This window comes from Solanum lycopersicum, chromosome 6, assembly GCF_036512215.1.
Source record: "Solanum lycopersicum chromosome 6, SLM_r2.1".
Classification (NCBI taxonomy): domain Eukaryota; kingdom Viridiplantae; phylum Streptophyta; class Magnoliopsida; order Solanales; family Solanaceae; genus Solanum; species Solanum lycopersicum.
Window position 1 is genome coordinate 37,727,147 of NC_090805.1, and position 15,876 is coordinate 37,743,022.

The following is a 15,876-nucleotide window of genomic DNA, read 5'->3' on the forward strand; positions in this document are numbered from 1 at the left end:
ATTTTATAAAAACAAACTTAAAATTTTTTTTGGGTGTGAGTGCTAGCCGGGGGAAGGGGGTTGAGGGTAGGAATAAAAAAACAAAAATTTAAAGTTGAAAATATTTTTAAAAAACAAACTTAATTTTTTGGGGGAGGGGGGAGGAGGGCTGGGGGTCAACAGTAGGGATGAAAAAAAAATTAAGTTGAAAATATTTTTAAGAACAAACTTTTTTTTTTGGGGGTGGGGGATCAAGGATAGGGATGAAAAAAATAAAATTTTGAAGTTAAAAATATTTTTTAAAAATAAACTTTTAATTTTTTTTTTTAAGGGGTGAAGGGTGGAGGATAGGGGCCAAAAAAATAATTTTAAGTTGAAAATATTTTTAAAAAACAAACTTGAATTTTTTGAGAGTGAGTCGAGGGTGGAGCTGAAAAAACTAAAATTTTGAAAGCAAGTAATTTTCTTAAATTTGAGGAAAATAAATTGATTTAAAAAATATTTTCAAAATATTTAACCCAACCAAATATAAAAAAATTATTAAACATTTTTCGAGAAATATTTTCCTTAATACCAAACACACCCTTTATCCTTGACATTTTCAATCTTTCATCTATGTAATATCTATTTATATTATATATAATATTTATTTTTCTTAATCTAGATATTTACAGATTTGTATTTAAGCTCATTTTGATAACATAAGTAGAATAATTATTTTACTAATTTGTCAAAGAAGTTAATGTTATCATTTATGGTTGTTATTTTTAATATTGCATGCATCAATAATGTACAGTATATATGCATATAGCTGCATATTTCAATTTCCTCTTGTTCTTTAATGTCTATATGATTAAACGATATTTGGTTGTCAATAATAAAATATTACTTAAATTTAAAAAATACGTATATATGAATAGATAATCTTTTAGAAATTTATTACAAAATATACCTCTATTTTATTAATTATTTTATACTACTCTTATTGAATCTATTTAAAATTATTATTACCTATTATTTTTACTTGTATAAATATATATTACGTATATATGAATAGATAATCTTTTAGAAATTTATTACAAAATATACCTCTATTTTATTAATTATTTTATACTACTCTTATTGAATCTATTTAAAATTATTATTACCTATTATTTTTACTTGTATAAATATATATTACGTATATATGAATAGATAATCTTTTAGAAATTTATTACAAAATATACCTCTATTTTATTAATTATTTTATACTACTCTTATTGAATCTATTTAAAATTATTATTACCTATTATTTTTACTTGTATAAATATATATTAGAGTTTTGATTATTAATAAATATTATTTATTTATTGTGTTTTATTTTTCATCATAGTACAACATTAACTAATGTACTCAATTGTTATTTCTCAGTTTTCTTTTTTTCATTGTAAAGCTTATATTTATTTTTTTAATAGAAATTTGTTTCATAGATTATTTCTTATATACTCAATTGGGACACATATATTATATATGTACTATAATGTTGCTACATATTTTATTTTTGTGTTATATGTTGCCACATGAATCCTTTCTGTTAGTACACATGCAGACAAGTGATGATTAATATTATCAGCACAAAAATTGAAATTAATAAAAATAAATCGAATTTGAAATATGAAACTACGTTTATAGGAGCGAGGATAGAAGGAAAATGAAGGGAGGATTAAACTACATTTATATTAACACTTCACCAATTATTTTATACAACTTATCAACAAAAAGGTAATTCACAATGATATAATATACATAATCACCTATCTAATCAATGGTTGTGAACACAACATTTTAATCGATCTTAGCTTTTTTTAGGTTTAGGCATCTTTGATTCTTCATTTTTACTAACATAGCCAATTCGAGCCTTTATAATCCCATAATTCCATAGGAGTGAAGCATATCTCAAGCGAAGGGTATCAGCACTAATTTCACATGATGGTACTTCTAATCCATCACTCAAAAACTCAGCGTATGCAGCAACATAAAGTCCACAATCTCTGCATGGCATATCATCAATCAGAAAATATAATAACATCAAATTTCGATAGTTGTAAGACAAAAATAAAAAATAATGTGATACTTACAGACTATTGCTTTCTTGTTGGCCAATACCAGTAACATGTTTGACTTTGAATGTGTGAGATTTGTTCTTTCCTTGGTAACATTTAAGAACTTAACAATGGTTCGCTCTTTTTGCACAAAAAATCCACTTAACTCAAGGTACTTTGGCAACATTGTAGACAACTTTTTAAGCTCGGAGGATAATTTTCTATTAGACCTAGTTGAGGACATGAAATCATACACTTTTATGCATCGTTCCTTCAATGCAACGACTGCCAAGACCCAATGGAATTTTTATTAATATTTACAGGGACATAAACATCATCTGCCAAGTGCTAAGGCAGTCCACAAGGTATAGAAAACCCTTTCATTATGCCAACGATTTTAACCTCATATTCACTAGCATTGTCAATGTATGTTTTGAAAAAAAAACTAGTGGTGGTATATTGATATTTAGACTGAATCTCTTGCTTCAACTTCTTACACAAATAGTAAAATATGACATCATCATACTGCACACATGCATCAAACAAGTGTATCAATTTAATTGTGTATATTCATGTACTAAACAATACATATAAAAGTGGGCATGGATTTACCTCATCATTCCAGCACTTATTGGGTTGAGACATTACGTAGAGCCAGTCCTTATTCCTTGGAAATGCAACTACAAAATCGAATTAGTCAAAATCAAGTTTTGAGCAATTGACTAAGTAGTGATCCTCCTTGTTTCCTCTACAATTGTGCAATCATTATAAATAATAATTTAGTGGACAACAAGAAGAAATACTAATAATAGTTGAACGACCTTCTTTTTTGCATGATGTTTGTAAAAACCCTCGTTTATTCATTGCGAGAAGGATGACATTAGTTCAGTTGGACCCTCGCCGTCAATGTTAAAACCTTCAAATGAATATTGTCGCTTCACATCACAACTGACGACTTCGACTTTCTTCTCTTTTGCTTTCTCCTTCTCTTTCTCCTTTGCCTTCTTTTCCTTCTCCTTCTCCTGCTTTGCCTTCTTCTTCTTCTCCTCCTCCTCCTCCTCTTTTTCCTTATTCCCCTTCTCCTTCTCCTCCTTTGCCTTCTTCTCCTTCTCCTTCTCCTCCTCCTCCTCCTTTGCCTTATTCTCCTTCTCCTTCTCCTCCTTTGCCTTCTTCTTCTTCTCCTCCTCCTCTTTTTCCTTATTCTCCTTCTCCTTCTCCTCATTTGCATTCTTCTCCTTTTCTTTCTTCTCACTAATTATATTAAGTGTTTGGGAAATAGTTTTTTTTCAACCTCCTACACTTTAAAGGCTGTGAAATCTTCTTGGATCTTTGCACATCAATATTATGAGACATTTTCTCAAAAATATCCCTGAGTTTTTTAACACGACTAATAAAATAATCATGTTGCTACTCACATTCTTCGCATAGAAAAAAAGTGCATTTCATGTTAGAAGATGAAGCACCACAAATAAAAGATTGAGTTGTTTTCATGGATGAAGCTTCTTGTATCATTTCATCTACAAGGTGAATAAAAAAAGATTGAGAATTTACAGTTCATTATAAAATAATAATAGCAGTATGTTGCAACACATGGATACTCTATTGCCATAAATTAACATTATGTTGCCATATATGTACCTACTGTTGCAACACATAAAATTTCTGTTGCAACATATGAATCATATGTTGACACAAATATACCGATTGTTGCAACATATGAATCTTATGTAACAACAAATGACCATTTTGTTGACCTAAAGTGAGATGTTACAACATATAATAACTGTTTGAATATGCACCAACATATCACTAAAATGTGGCAACATACGCTAAATATTTCAACAAATGAAATATATGTTGGACACCTGAACAACACTATATTTCTAAAATCATATCATCAAAATGGCCACAAAAAGAACGACAACAGCAACAAAAAACTACTTTTCGCTGAGATAACAATACGTATACATTTTCTCAAATGAGGATTTTTTTGGGTTGGTTGAATTTCTTTAAAAAATTATAAATAATACACACCATTAAGTCGATTATTCAATTTTTACATCTACTGAACATTTTATTGTTCATTAATCCAAAAAAAACTTCGAAAATTATAAAATATTTCAAAAAAATAACTTACCCATTTCTAGTCGAACACGATTACAGATGAGAGAGTAACGACTGGGAGGAAGATAATGGTGGAGGACTAGAGAGGAAGAGTACAATGTTTGGAGAGGAAGAGTAACAAGAGACGAATTTCCAAATTTCTAAGAAAAAAGAAGAACAATCCCCAAAAGACGAAGAAGAGAGGAAAAAGATGAAAAGATTTTTTTCTTAAATGATTTGATTTGAATTATAAAAATGTATTTTTTTTGTATTTTATAAGAGATTAGAAAGTTTTAGAAATATTAATTTGATCCCATATTTACTTAATTACATTTTGGTCAATCTATCACCACAAACAAAAACAACTTTTGGACACATTTCCCTTAATTTTCTCTACATTCTAATATATTAATTAAAATTGTTATAATTTAACTCTAATTTAAGTAACTATTTGTATACCCACTCAAACTTCACAACTGAGGTCAAAGTTAATTTGATCTTTCTTAGCTAGCGTTTGGCCATAGATTTTCAAATATTCTTGGCAAATATTATTTGAGTGAAAATTTGGGTGAAATTTCACCATGTGTTTGGCCATAAAATTTGGGAAATATATTTCACCTTTTTAGAAAAATATGATTTATAACACACAAGTTTTAAAAACTATCAAAATTAACTAAAAGTTTGTATTACAAGTCAATGCATGTTCGTTACAACAATAACAAAATAATGTCTATGACATTAAAGCAATGTGGTAATTTGGAGCGAGTGCAACAAGAATTATTCCATACATCGTGAAGTAGACAAAGTACATGACTTTGTTACCTAAAGCCAATTTTTAATAATTTTCATCAACAATCATATCATTATTTAATATTCACTACATATTTCATCACTATTTTGGTGTTCACGTAAAAAATGATGTAATACAACGCAAGCAACTACTATAGAGAGTGTTTTTGTAAAAGATAAAAGATTAGGATAAAATTTTAATTTTTAAAATATCCCAAATAATGAGATTTGACCCAAATACTAAAAAAAACTAGTATTTGAAAATTTGAGATATTTGTCAAAAATATTTATCAAATAATGGCAAATTGTATGAACAAACATTATTTGCCAAATTTTTCCCAAATATTATTTGGAAAATTTATGGCCAAACGGGCCCTTAGTGTTTCAATTGGATCAGTTCCGACCTAGAGTGAAGACTTCCGGAGGAAAAGAAAATGGCGAACAGAAACAAATTATCTCCTTCCCTTGTTGTCTGGGTTCTAGTTTTATTCGGAACCCTAATTTTCATTCTGGTATTTTCCCCAACCCTTTCTCTTTCTGACTTGTTCTCTTCTACTACTAACATTACTTGTCTTGTTAATTGTATTCTCAGAACCGATTAGGTGATTCAGGAGTCTCCTCAGATGGTAAAGACATTAAAATCGAGGTTCAATTTTGGGTTTTACACGTTACACATTAGTATTTTGTTGACTCCGAACCATAGGATTTCGTATTATTATTGATTGCATAATTTTTACTTCAGGCAAAAACATCAGAGGATTTGGAGCGGGTGACGCATAAAGTATACTTTGATGTCGAAATTAATGGAAAACCTACTGGTATTTTTTCTTCAAGTTTACTGTTTGTTGAGAATAATGTAGAGTTGTAGGTGATTTTGTTTTGTTCTTGGAAAGAAGAAAAAATTCCGAATGTAGATGCTAGATCATACTTTTCTGTCTATGTTCCTGTTCTAATAGATGGATTGATTTGATAACTGAACAGTGGAAGCTAAGCTTTACCCCTGGCATGTACTCTTCTAATTATACCGGTGGTTTTTACTCTTGGACTTCTCTCTTTTTTCATGTCTGACCAGAAAGAAAAAGGAAAACAGAAGTTTGAGAAATGAACGAGGTAGCTTTTATGTTTAAATGGTTAGGGCAATGTTTTAAGATTTCTTATTAGAACAGGGTAAGAAATGCATCACAATTTCACTCACCACGTACATAATAGAAGATGGAATTTTCATCATTACTTAGTAGAAATTTTTACTCCAAATTGGTTCCCACATTTCCCAATTTCTCATTCATTCTTATTTCCCCATTCACACCTTGCTTAAACCCAACAATGTTAAAGTTGTACCCTCTTCAAGATGGGAGTTCAGTTAGCCTTCATGTCCATGGATGTTTAGTTGGTTACATCAATAGAGGTATCCTTGCACAAAATTAATATAAAAACAAAAGTCACATAAGAAACATATTGGTGCACAAAATAATATAGTGCTTGGCAGGCTGCATAAATAATCTCGCTCAACTTATACAAAGTTTGGTTGACAGTATTAAACTTAATACACACGTAATTATGAGGGAATCTATGTATTATTTTATGGATACATAACGTGGAATAAGAATATATGTATTAGCAATGCATAAAGATCTCAATACAAAAATATCTTAAAGTAGGTAACCTGCATAACATTTCATATTTTAGTAATCATGCATAACAATTCAAAAAATGACATATAAAGTGTTAATCCCTCAAGTGAGGTTTGGGAGGGTGGCGTGTTCGCAGCCTTATGCCTACCTAGTTAAGTAATGCATATCATAAGTCGAGTATGTAAAGAAAATACAATGATGATAAGAGGATTTCATACTAACAGTTCCCGTGATATTATTTATTGTATGAAAGATTCATGCTTAATAATTCCTTCATGACTACATGAATCAAACAACTTTGCACTGTTTTATGATAACAAATATGAACAATCTACCCTTGCTCCTGTCGAAATAATGTATCTCGTTTTCAAATGAATGTTATCTAGTTGTTACATTACTCACTGGCAATCTATGTTGCCTTTCAAATTTTATTTCATGACTAAGTACAAAAGTAATTAGGAAATTTGCATTTACAATGTATTGAAGAAATCCAATTAGATTAATGAAAAGATATTAGCTTGCATGTTGAATTATGGATGTAGTAGAATCATGGTGATGCATTGGATAAATTAGGACTTTTGGTCAAATTAGCTTGCAACCATATGGGGTTGGAAGTTGTCACTAAAGATGTGTTTGGTATGAAGGAAACATTTTTGAGTTAGATTCTTTTTTTAAAAAATGTTTTCCTCGAAAGTAATTCTTACTCAATTTCTTGTGTTTAGCAATTAAGTAGAAAATATTGTTTCAAAAACATTTATGTATAATCTAGGCAAACACTATAAGGGTAGGGGGTAGGTGAGGGTGCGGGTGGGGAGGAGACAATCAAATGTCACTTATGAAACTTGTTTTCCTTACTTTCACCAGGGAAGTCATTTTCCTTATCTATGAGGAACTTGTTTTTCTTGAGAAAATGTTTTTACAAAATTGTGACCCTGGCCAGTTTAAGGGCCGCATATGTGTTCGGCTTAGGTTTTTTGTTCTTACCATGTTTTATTCATAAGACATATAATTCTAGATAAATCTAATTTAGTTTGAGGCAGGATTGTTAAAGATTGTCAGATCTATTTCAGTTGTAGTCATAGGTGGAAGAGTTTCTTGTGATTTGTTTTGGTTTTCTTCTGAACTTAATCTTGAACACATTGATACTTCTCTTTCAGGTCGTATTGTCATGGGCCTCTTTGGGAAAACTGTCCCAAAGACAGCAGGTACTCCATCTTGTGCTGAATTATGTTGGCTCTTTTTGTCTTTGGACATTATCTGGTAAACTACAATGATGAACTTGCTGTATATTTATTTTTTCTGCAGAAAACTTCAGAGCTCTTTGCACAGGTAACCAATAAACTTTTGTTCCTTGAGTTCCATCTTTTCAAGAGTTTCATATCCAATACAGTACTTTTTATTTGAACATCATGTTAATGAGGATACCATTCTGGAAATTCTTATAAATTTGTGCTCTTGGATAACGAGACTTACTTTAGAAGTGAACCAGCAATTTAAAGCAATACCAAAGCTAGTTACAGTTTATTGACAAAAAAATAACTGAAGATTTCTTTCATTACGCGTGAGGTTGAATGAGAACTCCTATACTGTATGAGGTCGTTTGGTAAGAGTGTGTATAAGAATAATGCTAAATAGAGTGTGTTAGTAATGTTTGTATTAGCAATGCATGTAGTAGTTATGCTTGGATTAATTTTGCATAGATTATTTTTATGCATTGTTTGGTTTGATACATTATAAATAGCATGCATTGCAATAAAAAAATTATATACAAAGATACCCTCCACTATTATGGTGGAAAAGATGTAAAAAATGGTGTTGAGGGGGGCAATTGAATCTTTAATCATGCTTAGTGCAAGCATTAAAACCACTGCATTGCTAATACCTAGAAAACCATGGTATTAGCTATACACACTTGAACACACAATAGAGTGTAACATTAGTTATACTTTGGTTAGAAAAGTGTACTAAACAAGGTCAATACACAAGGCTAACGCAGGCATTATTTTTCCTAATACACTCTACCAAACGACCCCTAAAGGATTAAACTCATGTCCATCTTGTAGCCTGTAAGGTATGTTGGAGCCAAAAGCAGATATTTCTAATTGGCACAGGTCATTGCTGATGCAAGGGCCGGCCAACATGCTCTTTCTTCCTTGAGTGGTTTGTTTGAAGACACACATCTAGATTTGCATGAGGTTTTTTTTTTTGTTATCTATTTGTTTCTATGAAGGCCCCTTTAGCATTCATCTTCTCCTAAATTTCTGTTCTAGACATGAATGGTTTCAGAGTTCAGATACTACTTGTTAGCTATTTAGGGAGGGGCGGGGGTGTCTCATGGCTAGAATAAGATCAGACAAGGAGGGTTGTATAGATGGAAAATTAATGCATAAACATGATGAAGCCTCACCAGCTTTCTACTGCATTAACATCCACTATGCACACTAATACTGAAGTTACAAATATGGCAAACATTTATCACTCAACTTGTAGGGGAAAAAGGAACAGGGAAAGCTGGCAAGCCTCTCCATTACAAAGGTAGCAGTTTCCACAGGATCATACCAAGCTTCATGATCCAGGGAGGTGACTTCACCCGTGGTGATGGGCGAGGTGGAGAGTCAATATATGGTGAAAGCTTTCCAGATGAAAACTTTGATCTAAAACACACTGAACCTGGTGAGATTTAACTATTCATTAGTAATTGGTTGTTGCTGTCTTTTGTGTTTTATTTGATCTTGCACTTTGGAAGTGTTTTTGGCCACACTGGTTTTTTATCCACTGAAAGACTTGTTTTGGGAAAAGGTATCTTGTCAATGGCAAATGCTGGACCAGACACCAATGGATCTCAATTCTTTATCACAACTGTAACGACTAGCTGGTACTCAACTAAGTTACTGATTTTGTGCAACTTATCTTCAACTCAACTTTCAATTTTGGGCCACTTCTCAAAATGTTTACTTCCATCCCATGTTTAGGTTGGACAAACATCATGTTGTTTTCGGCAAGGTGCTGTCTGGGATGGATGTTGTCCACAAAATTGAAGCTGAAGGCAGACAAAGTGGAACCCCGAAAAGCAAAGTTAGAATAACAAATAGTGGAGATCTGCCTCAGTGATTCAATTTTCCATGTATCAGAATACATCAAATGCTTGAAAGTGCTTAACCTCACGCTAAAGCCAGGTTCATACACTGTCAAGAAATGTTCAATGGGACTTTCGCTGCTTGTAAAGTTAAAACAACCCTCGTGAAACAAGATCACAACTGCTGCGTAGAATAGACACAAGGATCATTTTATGAAAATTGTAATAAAACCTTTGCTTTTATATTTATTTTCGTAAAGGATTTTGAATGAATTCTCTGTTGTATGTACCATAGGAGAAAGATACGTTGTTGAAATTTCCAATTTGTTCTCAGTAATTTAATACAAACATGCTTATGAAATACACACACACGCTATGACCCAAAAAGTTAAAGATAAATTCGAGTATATTAAGAGTACTCGATTTCACAGCAACATCAACTCAGTTGTAAAACAATTTGCACCTCTTAGGGCATTATTACTGAGGATGTTATAAACTAGACTGGAGAAGAGAAAAGCATCAGTGGTTGTTGGTGTCGTCTCCAATGAAGTCGTTTCCTTGACGAAACATGGTTGAAAAATTGGTAGAAATATCAGAATAGAGAGAAACTACTTTAGAAATGTTGCCATTAAGCTCCTGAATCAGGCTCACATTCCGCACCATATTGTCAGTCGTTCTCGACTGATGATTTTCGTTGACTTGCTGTATCAACGATCTGTTCCGATCCAACACCGATTGCACCTGCCGGAATCTGTTGGAGAAGTTGTTCCACACATCGGAGTTGCCTTCCTCTGTACTGAGGTCACGAGGGCGGCGGCGGTCGTCAGTGGTGAGGGATTGAGGTTTGGCTAGGGTTTGACGGTGGCGCTTAAAGGTGTCTTCCATGCTCCTAATGTCGATTCAATCATAAACGTACATGAGAGAAACACGCACAGACGCTTTCTCTCTAGTCTCTGGGGAGGTGAGGTGCATACATACATAGATTAGATATTTTCCTCATTTGGTGGGGTTGTACAGAGATGACTAACCATGGTTTGGCTTGGCAGTGCTTATTCACGCGACACCATTTGTTTGGCCAAAATGTAAGAAATTAGAAAGAAGGTGAATCATTGCTGGCCACGCGCAGGGAAAGAGAGTTTTGGCCAAAAATATCTTAGTACTAAGGCTTATTGGACGGTATTAAAATAATCAAAAAGTGCAAAAGTCACAATTTGAAATGTTTCCAAAGTTACATCTCATATTAAATTATAAATTTCAAAGAGGTTTTATATTTTTGAAATAGGGTTATTGATCTTTTTCTCCTTTCTTGTTTCTAATTTTTTAAGTTTTGATTAATGATTTGACTTGGGGTAAGTTCTAGTTATGTTTCTAGACTTAAATTGATTAAAATCTGATGATTTAGGATCAAAATGACGTATCTTAAGATTTAAACGAAGTGGGAAAAAAATCAAAAGACCCTTGGGTAAAGTGTTGTCCGACCAAACAACGACCTGGACAGATGGTCCGTCTTTCCATCGACGGTCCGTAGGTTTGGCCTGTTTGACAGACCTTTACTAAAACGGTCATAACGTTTTACTCGGAAGTCTAATTTTAGCAAGGTTGGTGGCTATGGAAAGCTAATTCAATTATCTATCTTTTGGTAGGTCATGGAGCACCTAATTCAGTTTGTGTGTGTGTGTACATGGATGAGGTGGTGGACTGAGATAAGAAAAATTATTTAATTTTTTATATGGATAATAATGTTTATTTTTTAATTAATGTTAATTTTTTATTATTTATTTTTATCTAGATAAAATATTTAATCTATGTGGAATGTCACGTGTCAAAAAATTTTCATATAAAAGAGAGAGTGCACTACACACACCACTGACATGTGCTTCTCAAACTAAAAGTGATAATTTAGATATGAAACTCACACTTTCAATAGTTTAGGTATGAAACTCAAAAAAAGTGAATAGTTTAAGTGTGCTTTTGACACTTATCTCTTATTTTAAACTTATTTTAAGTTGTTTTACTTTGCCAAATACTTTCAAAAATAAAAAGTGACTTAAAAGTAGGTTTGACCTATTTTAAGTCAATCCAAACACTCTCTTAACCATTTTACTAAAAATAATTATTTTATATTAGTTCTCTATCTTACTAAATCAAAAAATATTAATTCACTTTTTTTCTATAATTATCTTTGCAATTAACTTTTTGAAATTGTTCACTTTATTTGTAAAATTTAAAATTTTTCTCATAGACGTATTAGTAAAATTATCTACTTATTTATGATTTCTTAATATTCTTGTAAAAAGATGATCCATTCATCCACTTTATAATTAACATGGGTAACGCTATAAACTCAATATGTCGATCATTGTTTTTTAAATAAGTGTGTCAATTCAAAAGTGGACAACTAATTAGGAACATAGAGATTAGAGGGTCGTACCTTTTAAGTCAAGAATAAAAAAAATCAACTTAAAGATTTTTAAGTAAAAAGAAAAGGGGGGTGAGGGTGGGGGAGACCTACTTTTGATTTTTGACTTTTTTAAAGTTATTTTAAACTTATTTAAGTCTTTTGACTTTATCAAATACTTCAAAACTTATTTTAAATTATTTTAACTCATTTCAAGTTATTTTTTATATATTCGTCAAATACTTTCAAAAATAAAAAGTCACTTAAAAGTAGGTTTGATCAACTTTTAAGCCAATTCAAACACTCTCTTAACTATTTTATTAAAAAATAATTATTTTATATTAGTTGTCTATCTTAATAAATCAAAAAAGTATTAATTCATTTTTTTCTATATTGTCTTTGCAATTAATTTTTTTTCAATTTTTCACATTTATTTGTAAAATTTTAACTACTTTTTCATAGAAGTATTAGTAAAAATAAAATCACACCCTGTACACATTTAAGACTATATATATCAAGTTATAAACATACTTTTTAAAAATCATTACTTATATCAGATTATTTTCGAGTTATAGCATATCAATTAAAAATATATTTAATTAAAAATAAATTATAATATAATTTAAATAATAATTAATATGTTTAAATTTTTATTTTTATTTTTAAAATTACAATTTTTAAAACAAACTCTTTAAATTTTTAAACAGATTAAGTATCAATAGTTTACTGTTACCTTTTTGAAAATAAATACTAAATTAATATTATTAGTTTACAGTTATCTTTTTGAAAATAAAAAATAAATTACATATTTTTAGGGATTTAATTTTATCACCTTCCTACTTTACCGTTTCCCAATCCAAACCTTCCACAAACACCACTCAACAATATTGTCCGTTTTTATAATCTTCATAAAATATTTTATTTTAAGTTCTTATACAATGTCGAAGAAAGTTAGTGGAAGTTTTGTTAAATCAAAGTTTCAAAAAGACTAAAAAAATGAGGCAAAGGAAAGAGGTCTCCAAAGAAAGGAAAGAAGAGTAAGGCAAAAACTATTCAGACCTCTTCAACATCTGATTCTGACTTTGTTCATGAAATAAAATGATGAAATAAAAAAAAATCAAGAAATGTTGAATTTGGTCAATCAACAAGAACATTATAAAAAAGATAGGAGTCAAAGGTACATACTTCCAAGGAAGTCAAAAAAGTGATTAAGGTAAGTAAAACACATAATTTGAAATTTGGGTAAAATGTTATATGTATATGATTATAATTTTTAATTTTGTTTGACAATCGTATTATGTATTAATATTGTATGAGTTATATATGAATTGGTATAATAATATTGTATAAGTACAATTTATGAGTTTGATAGTCATCACAATGTAGATTTTTGACAATTTTAATATGTATTACTATTGTATAATTTATGTATGAATTTGATGTTTGGTGGTTATCTTACATAGCAGTCTTATTGTTAAGCTCTACTGGAGGCATCTTCAGGTTGAAGAGTCTACCTAGAAGATCAAGTTTGATATACTTCATGACTTTTACTTTCGCAGATGAAAGTCTTTTTTAGTAGACTATATATTAATGATCTCCAGGTTATTTTGTATTTATGTAACCTATTTGCCATTTAAAACATTCTTAAAGAGATCCCAAATAATTTTATGACTTGTTGGAACTAAAAATATGGTTAGTTCGTCATTTGATTGATTTATATGTAAGTTTGTCATTAAGCTTTTGAAATTTTTAAGGTCAACTTTGATAAGAAGTTTTAGAAATGACCTTATGATCCTATTCTGACAATTCATAAACTTTGTAAGGGTCAAATTTGGCTAGTATCAATGTAGGTGTTACTCGTGAGTCTTTAAATACGAGTCGGTGTGATCGAACATTTTAACTTCAAAGCGAAGACCTAAGTTTGATATTTGTCAAAATCTTGGTAGATGAGCTCAAATGAGAATTTTGCTTACTCATTTAGGTTTACAAGGTTGAGTTTGGTCTAGAACGACCTGCTATTTAGATCTCGAGGCCGTCATGCTAATTAAGAGCAATTTATGGATTTTTCCTTGAAATTAGGTTCAGTATAGGATCCATATTCTGTCAAGACGACCTTGTATGGAAATTTTGTTTGCTCTATTGAGTCAAAATGTAATTTTAAATTTGTTTCCATATCGCATGTGTATGTATAATTTTTTGAACCAATCCCTTTTAGCTGCGCTAGTTACACCCACATGAATGGATTAGTTGCCTAGGCGACCTAGATCGATTATCAGGCTTGCGATCAGGACTTGGAGTTGATTGTATATGATGGTTATTTGGGGTTGGATCCCATCTTTAGGTTTGTGATACTCTTCTCGTAATGGACTTAACTATTCTGCATATCTTTTAGGCGTACGTCTATTAGTTCGAGTTTTGCTTAAACATGCACATGAGTGTACGTTATGGGCTTATGAAGGTCAAGGTATGGTTATTTTAGCAGTATCTGTGTTCTTAGTATTCATGTTATACTCTGTTTCTTTTCCATGATGCAGTAGCTAGTACAAACTACTAGCGATTATTGCTTGTGTCATGTACTGTAGCATTTGGGTATCAGAGATGAGGATGAGCAATTGACATCTTGGATTAGTATGTCTTTTTGTATGTACATCTTAAGCTATTATTTTTACTTTGACATATTATTGTGTTTTTATTATGACTCAGATCGTCACGATTGGCACACACACTAATCCTCTGGTGGGAGAAACAATACTACAATCCAAACAAATAAATATTATGAAAACTAAAGCATTTAAAGACACAAAAGCATGTTTAAATGACAATAAAAATGGTGTCCCCATAAACTCAAAGTTTTTAACAAACAACTAACCAAACTAATGCGGAAGAATAACCCCTAGAACCTGAAAGTCATTGTACCGAACCTCTACCAAAGACATGTGTAAGTACAAGGAGTACGACCCCGAAATAAAAAAATACCTTAAACAATTAGTTTGAGTCTGAAAAGAGTGAACTTAAGCAAAAGAGATCCATGGTAACCTGAAAGAACTGGCTCACCCTTGAATCCAGTCACGCTCAATAGTCACCTAGCTGAGGTCCATCAACAGCCGCCTAAAGATGCCTTGTACTCAACAAAGAACAAGAACGTGCAATATCAGTACACAACCACAGTGTATAGGTAGGATCATACTTTTATCCCACTAAGAGCAACATACGTAATTCATTACAACAATCTAATAACATGCATACACTGAACATACACAATATTGATATCATTTACGAAAAACGAACAATTTTATATTTATGAAGATATACAATTATGTCAAATTAATGGTCTTCTCATAGAACCCACACCTAAACTGTTAGCATATCGAAATGTGGTACCCGATCTAATGGTTATGCCAGAACGTGTCCACAGATTTCATATTTATGTCAAAATGTGGCAACTAATCCTATGTTTATGCTAGAATATGAAAACTGATCCTAGTTAGTGTGTCAGATCATGGCACCCACCAATTTAACAAACCCCAATCACAATCACAATCAAAATGTATATTCTCATAATTATACAACAAGAACTGATTGATGACATGTAATTATTCAATTATCCTCATTTACGATTTGGATGATCAACAATTCAACATTCACGTACTTACATGCATTATAATTAAGCTATTATAAACATATATCACAAATATGAAATCACAATCATCACCTACCTCGAAAAAAACTTAAAATCCAAGAAACTTAATCCTTCCCTTTCCGGGTTTGTTCCTCTTGTTCTTGTCTAGAAATAATAAATATAATAAATAAAAAATAATT

At 31.2% G+C, this 15,876-nt stretch overlaps 2 protein-coding genes across 3 annotated transcripts; one reads left to right on the top strand and one right to left on the bottom strand.

The window, feature by feature from the left end:
• Nucleotides 1–5,322: 5,322 nt before the first annotated feature.
• On the top strand, nt 5,323–10,022 carry LOC101253904 (peptidyl-prolyl cis-trans isomerase B). 2 transcript variants are annotated; one of them, XM_010323898.4, is made up of 8 exons: nt 5,323–5,464; nt 5,545–5,578; nt 5,695–5,770; nt 7,741–7,788; nt 7,889–7,912; nt 9,074–9,256; nt 9,383–9,458; nt 9,556–10,022. In XM_010323898.4, exons 2-8 carry the CDS (start codon nt 5,576–5,578, stop codon nt 9,692–9,694), a joined length of 549 nt encoding a protein of 182 aa, XP_010322200.1. In that variant the 5' UTR covers nt 5,323–5,464; nt 5,545–5,575; the 3' UTR covers nt 9,695–10,022. The 2 variants fall into 2 exon arrangements, with proteins under 2 accessions (XP_010322200.1, NP_001307125.1); NM_001320196.1 differs by having other exon boundaries at nt 5,332–5,464; nt 5,545–5,598; nt 9,556–9,975.
• LOC101267898 (protein EARLY FLOWERING 4) lies at nt 9,967–10,544 on the bottom strand. Its single transcript, XM_010323897.4, has one exon. The coding sequence runs from the start codon at nt 10,542–10,544 to the stop codon at nt 10,179–10,181; it is 366 nt and encodes a 121-aa protein (XP_010322199.1). The 3' UTR covers nt 9,967–10,178.
• Between the last annotated feature and the right edge of the window lie 5,332 nt (nt 10,545–15,876).

Excerpts from the sequence above, each read along its gene's own strand:
- LOC101253904 (NM_001320196.1), top strand. The coding sequence starts at position 5,387 with ATGGCGAACAGAAACAAATTATCTCCTTCCCTTGTTGTCTGGGTTCTA. Across the intron at positions 5,771-7,740 it reads AATTAATGGAAAACCTACTG|GTCGTATTGTCATGGGCCTC; the intron begins GTATTTTTTCTT and ends CTTCTCTTTCAG. Across the intron at positions 9,257-9,382 it reads TCTAAAACACACTGAACCTG|GTATCTTGTCAATGGCAAAT; the intron begins GTGAGATTTAAC and ends TTTTGGGAAAAG.
- LOC101267898 (XM_010323897.4), bottom strand. The coding sequence starts at position 10,544 with ATGGAAGACACCTTTAAGCGCCACCGTCAAACCCTAGCCAAACCTCAA.